Consider the following 9,423-nt stretch of genomic DNA (forward strand, 5'->3'; position numbering starts at 1 on the left):
TGACTCACCAATCTGATGGGATCTTTTATCCTGCAATACTCCAGAGGGAGCACAGGCTAGAAGCTCAACATGAGCGACTAATTTTAGGAGGCAACACCCCCCCCCCCCAGAAATGACTATCATTATGGAATTGAAACTCATCTCAGCTGTGAAAGACTGCACCTCTCTAAAGATGTTCCCCTCCTGCAGGTGTTTTTTTTTTTTTTCTTTCTCTGATTAACACAACTTGCCCTAGTGAACACGAGATTCTTCGCTTTCCCCCTAGAAACAGACCTTAAACTGGAGGAAGAGCCAATACGGCAACGGTTTCACGAGCATCTCCATCGGGCAACAAAATTAGTGTTTATCCACGGTCAGTGACAGCTCTCTTAAGAATGCTAAAAATGTACATTCTGTCATTACTTCTTTTTTCTTTTTAAATACATGAAATTTATTGTCAAACTGGTTTCCATACAACACCCAGTGCTCATCCCAAAAGATGCCCTCCTCAATGCCCATCACCCCCCCCCCTCCCACCCCCCCATCAGCCCTGTCTGTTCTCAGTTCTGTCTGTCATTACTTAAGAAACTATCCTTACCTCAAAATCCCTAACATGGAAGGTGATTAAAATTCCTGTAAAATTGTCATATCTTTGAATTTAGAAGCCAAGCAGATTTTTCATCAATAATTAAGACCTCCAAAGCATTTACGCCAGGCGTAAATGGGGCTGCAATCCTCCTTATTCAAATAAACTTGGTAAACCCATTAGCCAAATGTTTTTACATTTTTCCCCTCCTCTCACGCTTCTGGAATATCAAATGATCACACACTTCTCTTAGACTAGAAAGGTTTTGGTAATCTCGGCACACACTTGAATTAACCAAATAGAAGAGAGCATCCAGACAAGAATGAAAGGGGACATTTCTGCATATCAAGGGAAGATATTTCCCACCGCGTGGATTAAAACTGAGTATTAAAAAGTATTCAGTATCAACAGTCGATAAATGATTGAATGGTACACAAACCCAACGTGATTTTGAAGGGAACACACAGTATCCCAAACGTTCGTGGAATCGGCACGACCCCTCCGTTATTGTGCTGACGACGTCACAATTTAAAAGGAAGTCATCTTTCTAAAATCTCACCATCTCACCAACCGAAGACAACCCAAAGAGGCACGCCTCACAATCCTGCATTGCCAGCAAACACACACCGCCTCTTCAGGCATCTCACGCTCAGACAAGATTCCAGGAGCTGCTCAAACACTTTTAGCCAGTCAAAAACAAAATAAAATGAATTCGGTGACGAGACGACAATCCAAGGCCGTACGATTTCCATAGCCACCACACTAAAGACAAATATAATTCTATTGATTTTTGGAGTTGGAGTTCTATAAAGTGTTGAACTTGTTCTCAATTGCCTGAGTGACGGCCACAACTGGTCAGCCCTATTTGATTACTAATAAGAGAGCTGTCCTCTCTGTCAGATACCGAACATTCTCCACTAAGCAAACAGCTATCCCAGCTAGTTAAACATTAGCATTGCTCTCCACTGGTGGTGCATATTTCTTTAGGCTTAACTCATAGAGTTTTCCGGGTTTAATTTTTCAGACACTGGACAGCAAAGTTCACGATCAAAAGATAACTTTGTAATGAAAGCTGCTGAAATTCAACCCCTCTTCAAAACCGTCTAACCCTCTGCCTCACAAAACTGGTGTCATATGTACAAGCCTAACATTTATTCGATTTGGGTACCAATTGCGAAATCTGCAGTCAATCACACACTGGGCCTCTTACTGTTCCTCCCACTGTTGGGAAGAAAGGACTCCTCCTCTCCTCCAGGTCACCGAAAGCCAGCGATTTGGGTGAGTGTTGGAAGAGGAGGGTGGAAGGGGATGTTTTTGTTGTTTCGACCAAAGCAATGCCAAACGCACATTAGCACTATTAGGACTAATGATTAGTATCTTAAAAGGATGCGACGTTGCCCAAGGAATATGATAAATCGCAAGATGAAAAGCAGCAAGGTAAAGAATGCATACAGCTCATCTAGTTGTGGAAATTAATGTTGGAAAATGTAACCAGCGTGTGTAATTAGTTTCAATTATAACAACTTTGGTTTGTTAGTTACATATTTGCTACTTGACATAAAGCGACAGCCACAATTGGAAAAAAATTAGGAGACATTTTGCAGCTAATTGAGAGCAGATTAAATTCATTCTAACACTGGGCAACAATTACAACAGTCAACGCCACCCAAGTCTCAACTTCAGCTATCATCCGAGATAAAAACAAGGCAAAAATGAAATACTTGTTAACAAATTAGCAAAAAGCATTTTATGACATATCTCTGGGTTGAAAGCCAGCAAATCTCTAGGCATAAAGTGCTCCTCACAGTGAGAGCAGTGGCAGATGATACTGCTTCCCTTGACAACTTGCAAGCAATTACTGAATCCCCACAGAGCGAGCCACCAGGTTTCCCAGTCAACCCACCTGTGCATGATAACGCACGCGGACAACAAATGGTGCAACTCGCAAGATGAGCTCCACACCAGACTCCAAAAAAACGGAGCAGCTAGAAACCGAGCACAAGCGAAAGGGCTGGGCTGCTGCTGCGGGTTTGTTTTGAGAAATGAAGAAGTCATCCTTACCTGTCAATGATTACAGGGTCTGAGGGCGTTTCGTTTCTGTTGCCACAACTTTTCTTGTCACAGCACCGGCTGTGGAGCAATGGTAAACACTGGTTTCAGTACGCATCTCGTCCTTTTATGCCCAACTTGTAATTTTTTTTTTTTTTTTTTTTTGAAGCCTGACACTAAAGCGGTCTGAGTAGAGACAACAAGTTCTCCTACCACAGCAGTCTGGCAAACGTAAACCCAGGGAGCTCGTGTGCTCTGCGGCTACACTCGTGATGTAAGTTTCTACCGGAAGGAACAAAGTTGAACAGTGTCTGGTACCCTAGGAGAGCAGCCCGGCTCCTACAGAAATTCTGATGCTAAAATATGGAAAGCGTGTTCGGTGTTTGTCTTTGCAATGAACTGAGGAGAAGGGGAGGCAGGAGGCTTGGGAATAACTTTTCACAGCTCCCGCTTTTGTTTACCTCTAATTGTCAAGCTGTTATTTCTGGAAAAGGTGCAAGATGCCACCTTCAACCAATATTTCTTTTGGGCATTTATTAATTATCACCACAAAGGCACGCATCAATCTATCAGAAACTTCCATTGTTCCTTCTTTAAGCCCACCTTAACTCCGTTATTGAAACTTTAATTAAAGCAGAAATGAAACAAAAATGTTATGCTTCTTGCATTTTAAAAAAGCATACTTGTATAATGGTTACATGTCTAAATTAGCTAAATTAACACCATATGGTTGGCAAAGTATATAAAGCCTTTTAAAGCTGACAGCTAAAGTGATTAAAGAAAGTCTACAGTCTTCCACTTAGAGCTTAAATCACATCTGTGCGCTTTCTATGTTAATTGCAGTACATGCAGAAGTGGATAATAAAGAAATTCCACTTTATTGGTTGTAATTTATATTTATTACCTGATATGAGAAAAAGTCAGCTTTTGTATATTAGCGCTGTAACAATATGTCTGCTCAGAAATGGCATTTAGGCAACAGGCACTGTAGCCAGGCAGAGTATGCCCCTCAGAGTCTGCGGCCTGCTACTGTCGCCTGCAGACCCAGGCCCTTGCTACGCCTTGCAACTATGTTTCACATGCCGCACATGCAAAGTCAATGATGCATTTTTATTTGCCATGTAGGGGTGAGACTCTGGTGGTACTTAGAAAAAAACAGGTGGGAAACTGCTCTTCTGACAGAGATCTCAAGGAACGCGCGCGCAATCTAACAACAATATGGACGAGGCATCGCCACTCTGGGGAAGAGGTTAACTGACGGAATCACAATCCAATTCTCACATAGGCTAGCGCTGGCATAAGTACAGAAGAGTTTCCTTTTTATCAGTAACAGACAGTTGCAGAGCTCGGGACGCCAGTGCTTGCGAAGGAAGCAGTAAAATGAGTCCCAGCGCTGACTCCTCCGGCTCCGGGGACAGAGGCGTCACCCAGGACCCGTTTTCCTTTTTGACTGCACGAATTAATCCGCTCTGCTGAGCAGCCGGTGGCGCTGGTCGTCTCCGCCGGGGAGGGAGAGAGGAGAACGGGCTCCTCGGTGGCTCGGGGTGCAGACTCGGGCCGATTGCATTTCAATCGATGCCCGGCCCGAAGTTGGGCGGGGTGGTGGCGCCTGCAGGCAGCGTCCTTTGTGGACGCAGCTGGCGCCGAGGCCGCCCGCGCCCCCACTGCCCGCGCCCGCCGCTCACCTGCACATGATCTCGTGGGTCAGCAGCACGCGACACATCTCCGGGTTCTTGTCCTGGCCCTCGTACACGATGGCCTGCGCGGGGGGGGAGGGGGGGGGACAAGCAGAGGCGGGGGTTACGCGGCGCCGGCGGCTTGGGCGCCCAGTCGCCCCGGGCGCTGCGGGTCTCCCGGGCGGCAGGTGCACTGCGGGCCAGGGGAGGCGTCACGGCCCAGCCGGGCCACCGTCCCGGCAGAGCCCCCTCCTCGCACCACCCGCCCCCCGCCCGCCCGCCCGCCCCAGGGCGCAGGGCTAGGCCGCGGCCGGCCTGCTCTCCCGGGCGCCCGCAGGACCTGCGCGGGGCCCGGGGGTCGGGAGGGTGGCGGCCGCGCCGGGGCTGGGTGCTGGAAGTAGGGGTGGGGGGAGGCGGGTAGGGAGGCCCGGGCGCAGGGCGCGAAGGGGCTCGGGGCGCCGGGGCCCCCTCGGCTGGCCGCGCCGGGCCGCGTCCTCGGGCTATTGTCTCGCCGGAGTTCCAGTCTGCGTGCTGCAAACAGCCGGCGCCGAAGAGCCGCGACCGCCGTAGCGGCCGCGCGCCCCGCTCCTCCCGGCCTGCCCGCCCGAGCCAGGTGCCCGCGGTGGGCGGCCGGGCCCGGGGCGCAGCAGCCGCACGTGGCCGCGCCGGGCGCCCCCGGGAGTGCTCAGGGCCCCGGGGCGCCCGGGCCCGCGCGGCCACGTGCTCCTCGCCGGATGATATTTGCAAAGAAAGTGCTAATGGCCAATCTGGTGTTTATTTTGAAACTGCTAACAATGATTTTTCTCGGGTAAAAAGGCAGTGTCTGCGCACACGCTCGGGTGGGTTTTGAGCAGAGGCTCCGCCAGATGGTGCGAAGGCCGAGGTGCGCTCACGACCGCGCGCGGCCCGGCTCCGCCGCCGGGAACCCGAGCCTGGGGCCGCCTGCACCAGCCCCACCGCCGGCCTCGCAGAAAAAGGAAAAAACGGGGGGAAAGGTCACTGGGGGAGGGGCAGGGGGCGGGGGCCGAGAGCCGCAAGTTCCCGGCAGAAAAATTCCACGGAAGGGGGAGGGGAGTCCCCTCTCCAGTTTCCTCCCCCCCGGCACCGAAAATTATCTGGAAATTACTTCCAATCTCCTCGGGCACTTCTCACACTTGCCTCCAGTTCCAGGCGGACAAAGCCCTTTCTCGACAAGGCCCGAGGCTGCCCTCTGGGAAGCGGGAAGGGTCCCCGCGAGCCCCTCCGCCCCAGCCTCCCTCCGGATCCGCTGGGAACCACGGCAGTGATGGGCCGCCTGGGGCTGCGGGGCGCTTGGCCGCGGCAGGCGCCGGCACTTCTCAGAGCCCGGCTTGTCCTCCGATGGATCCCCGTATTTATATTTGATTTATTTTTTATTTTGTAGCACAAACAGAAATCCATAAACTGTCGGTTCAGCGCCATTGACTCTTTGATCAGTTACTGGGCTATTTCTTTCCTTCTCCCCCCCCCCCATCCCCGTCAGTGAGAGGAGATTAAATGCCTTTATTTTCAGCCCTGTTTATGTTGCAAAGGTGCACGGCTAAATGAATGAGAGTACATTGAAAACGAAGCCGCCTCCTCTATGCAAACCAGAGAAACTCACGGCTGCCTGCACCCACTTCTTAATTAGACCACTGCGGTTCCGACAACATTTAGCCCTCCTGTACAAAGGAAATAGACGCACCCTGCCAACCAGCAGCCCCGTTTCGAGGCTTCTCTGAATCCCAGTGAAATAATCACCAAAGGGCACACAGCTGCCTCCGTCTTTCTGACAAAGACACTACTTTACCTGTAAGATCGGTTTTACCCTGAGAGAAAACCAAAGTGTTTTACGCTGCAGACGTTAAAATCCAACGCGCTTGTTGCCTAGGTCAGGACCAACTTTTTAAAGGGGAAGTAAAATCCGAAAAAACTAACTGCTGTGCCGAGAGTGGGAAGCTTGCGTCCTGGGCTGCAGGAAGCACCCAACTCCTGTCCTGCTTGGCTCACCAACCCCTAAAGTTACCATCAAAAACGGAGGTGCTACTTTCTACTTGCATTTCCAAGCCTGAATCCATCTGTGCCTAGTGGATTTAATTTTCGCATGGAACTTGCCCCTCCCCCAACACCATTTTAAGAAAAGTGGGGGTGGGGGGAGATCTTTACAACGACTAAACAACAGTACCACCCAGCACAAAACCAGCCAGACTGCACACTGTCAAAAGGCAATGAAGTGCTTTTCTGCACTTAATCACATTACTGATAGCCAACAGTTATCATCGGAAAAGTTGACCAAGACAGGTTAAATAATTTAATAAGGAACTGCTTGTAATTATGTTATTTACAAGGTATGACAGAGGGTGGGAGAGGGGAACAGAGGCAGCTCCCAGAGCAATGGACGGGTGTGGGTGACCCCTGGAGCTGGGAGTTTGAATTATGGAGAGGGGAGGCTGAGAGGTGAAGACGGGCTAGCAGAGAACAAGGTGACTTTTCACCCCAACACATTTCACTTTTAAATCCAGATCAACGTCTCGCGTTACTAGACCATCACACCGGAAAGGGGGGAAAAATGAACTAATCAAGCCCAACTCAATGGGCTTTGGAAAGGACTTAGTTGCCTTTGTTACAGAAAAAAAAAAAATATATATATATATATATATCAATGAAATGATTCCAAGCAGAGAGAGAGAGAAACATTTAAAGATATACAAGAGGGGGAGCCTCCTGAAATTTCTCTGTCAAATATTAATTACCATAGCTAATTAAGACAGAATTGGATTCCACGCACAAGCCATCTAATAGAGCATATATGTCCTATTGTGATGACAACAGTAACTACTTTACCAATCACATCGTTTATTCCAATAAATATGGAATTCTCATTAGCATGTCAAGGAAGCCAAGTGGAAAACAAGTCCAGAGACCCATCTGCCCTCCTCTCAACCCCAGGACAACCCAGCTGAACAGTGGAAAGTAGTGTGGAAGCTTAAACTTTCTCACCTGTTTGGTCATTGAATCTATGAGGCGCACATACAGGTCCTGCTCCGTTCTGACTCCTGCAAAAAAAACAGGGATAAATTCTCATCAGGATTTTAGCAAGGGCACCTGGGGCACGGGGCTGCTGCTGCCGCCGGCCGTGATGCAGCAAAACTCAGCCATGCCCTTTAAGAGGCGAAAGGGAACCCCAATCGCTTCCCCTGCTCTGAGTTTCTTTTCATCATCCGGAACCTCTAAGACTCTTAGGGTTTGCACTGGAAGGTGCAACAAATTTGCCAGGCTGCGAGCAGGCCCGGTGGCTGCACCGGGTGGGCCCATGTGGTCATTTATTTTTAGAAAACAGAAAGCATGAAATGGAAACTGAGTGAGAGTTTGAACTCTTTCTAGTGTCTCTCGAGGATTTTTTTTTTTTTTCAAAAACTCGTGCACAGGAAGTCAGTTCCGCTCCGCTTATGGAGCTGCCCCCATCTCCATAATTAACATTAATTTGCAAAATTGAAAAAAGTCACTTAAAAGTGATGTCCTCCTGAAGCCCCATATCGATCCCCCTTTTTACTTTCTGCTTCGAGCCCCACCGGTTAATCATGTGAAGTGCCATCGACTTATTGATCGTTTATGTTTTGTTTTCCTTCTATGCCACGAGAAGATTTCGTGTTTACATCCGTGTCATTTTAATCTCGCAATCTTTGTGTCCGTTAGCCGTCTCGGAAAAGGAGGGCGAGCCCGGGCGGGGCGGGCGGCGGCGGCGGCGGCCACTTACCGTTGCTATACAGCAACTGCAGTTTATAGTGGATGCCGTTGTTGGTTTTCTCGTTGTTGGGCTCCTGAAAGTAACGATAAATAATTGCGTTTAGTGCGATCGGCGTCCGGCGCGGCCACCGCGCTCGGTCCCCCTGCGCCACCGAGGCCCCGCGGCCTCACACATGGCAGGACTCGTAGCTGGGAGCGGCGCGGTGATGTCACTTTCCCGCTGGAAGCCCAGCGTCCTCCTCGCCCCGAGCGAGTCCGGGGGCGCGCAGAAGTTGCGCAGCCCCTCGGCGGTGGCCCGGGCGGCCCACGTGGCGGCGGCGGGGGCGCCTCGCCGAGCGGTCCCCGCCGCCGAGGGGGGCACGCGGGGCCACCGCGCGCGGGCACCGCCCGCCTCCCACTTGTAGAAAGGTGGAAGGTGTGATGGTGTGCGGGCACTTACTTTCTCTTTCTCCACGAAGTCCACAAAAGCGGTCCTTTCGATCTCCACCGGCTGCCCCTGCCTGTCGTAGAGCGCCAGCACGAAGTGGAAGAAATTGGACTTCCGGAGGTTGGAGGGCGGCTGCTTCTCGAAGTGCGCCCGCGCCAGCCCCACGCCGCTGCGGGAGGAAAGGGACAGCGGCCCGGTGAGGAGCGCGGCGGCCGGGGCCGGGGCCGGGGCGCGCGGGGGCGGCCGGTACGTACCTCTGCGCGGCCGTGTTGGCGTCCACCACCCCCGCCGTGTGCATCCACGAGCGCACCGGGTTCATGCCGCTGCCCAGCGGCTCCTCCTTCATGGTCGTCCCCCCGCGCGGAATATTCTCCTGAATCCCAAACATGAAAACTGCTGGCGGCGGCCGCAGCTCCCGGCCGAAAGCGCTTCCGCGAGCAGCGGCGCTCGGGGCTCGGCGGCAGGCGGCTACCCTGGCCGCGCTCGCCCTGCTCGGCGCCTGCGGTCCGGCCCCGCCGCCGGCTTCAGCCCGTCCCGGGCAGGCGCCACATACACCAGCGGCCGGGGCGCTCCGGACGGCCGGGGGGGCGCGGAGGCGGCTACACCGGCGGCTACACCGGCGGCGGCGGCGCTTCGGAGGAGCAGGACGCGGTGGCCGCGGCGGCGGTTGTTGTTGTTGTTGTTTGCAGGCGCGCTCAACGTGGTGTCATCCTAGCCAGGCGGCGTCCGCGGCTGCAGGACACTGCGGGATCGCCCGCTTCTGGCGCGGCCCGCCTGCTCCAAAGACAAATAAACGGGGCAGTGAGTGCCGCGGCGCAGTCCCGGGCGCAGGCGGGGCGCGGCGGGGCCTGGAGCGGCGCGCGCAGCGGACGGAGGCGCACAAAACTCAGCCCTCTCTCCCCGAGGAATGGACCCTTTCCCGGGAGCCAAAACTCGAAGCCCCCGGGAGCGGCGCTGTCAGA

At 52.6% G+C, this 9,423-nt stretch overlaps 1 protein-coding gene across 1 annotated transcript; it reads right to left on the reverse strand.

Moving 5' to 3' along the window:
- Positions 1 to 593: 593 nt before the first annotated feature.
- On the reverse strand, positions 594 to 9,159 carry LOC125933045 (transcription factor COE3). The gene is made up of 6 exons (XM_049645901.1): positions 8,716 to 9,159; positions 8,474 to 8,630; positions 8,045 to 8,108; positions 7,288 to 7,343; positions 4,300 to 4,373; positions 594 to 2,695 (listed from the first exon to the last, which is right to left on the reverse strand). Exons 1-6 carry the CDS (start codon positions 8,847 to 8,849, stop codon positions 2,623 to 2,625), a joined length of 558 nt encoding a protein of 185 aa, XP_049501858.1. The 5' UTR covers positions 8,850 to 9,159; the 3' UTR covers positions 594 to 2,622.
- Positions 9,160 to 9,423: the final 264 nt, after the last annotated feature.

Source organism: Panthera uncia, chromosome D2 (assembly GCF_023721935.1).
Source record: "Panthera uncia isolate 11264 chromosome D2, Puncia_PCG_1.0, whole genome shotgun sequence".
Lineage (NCBI taxonomy): Eukaryota > Metazoa > Chordata > Mammalia > Carnivora > Felidae > Panthera > Panthera uncia.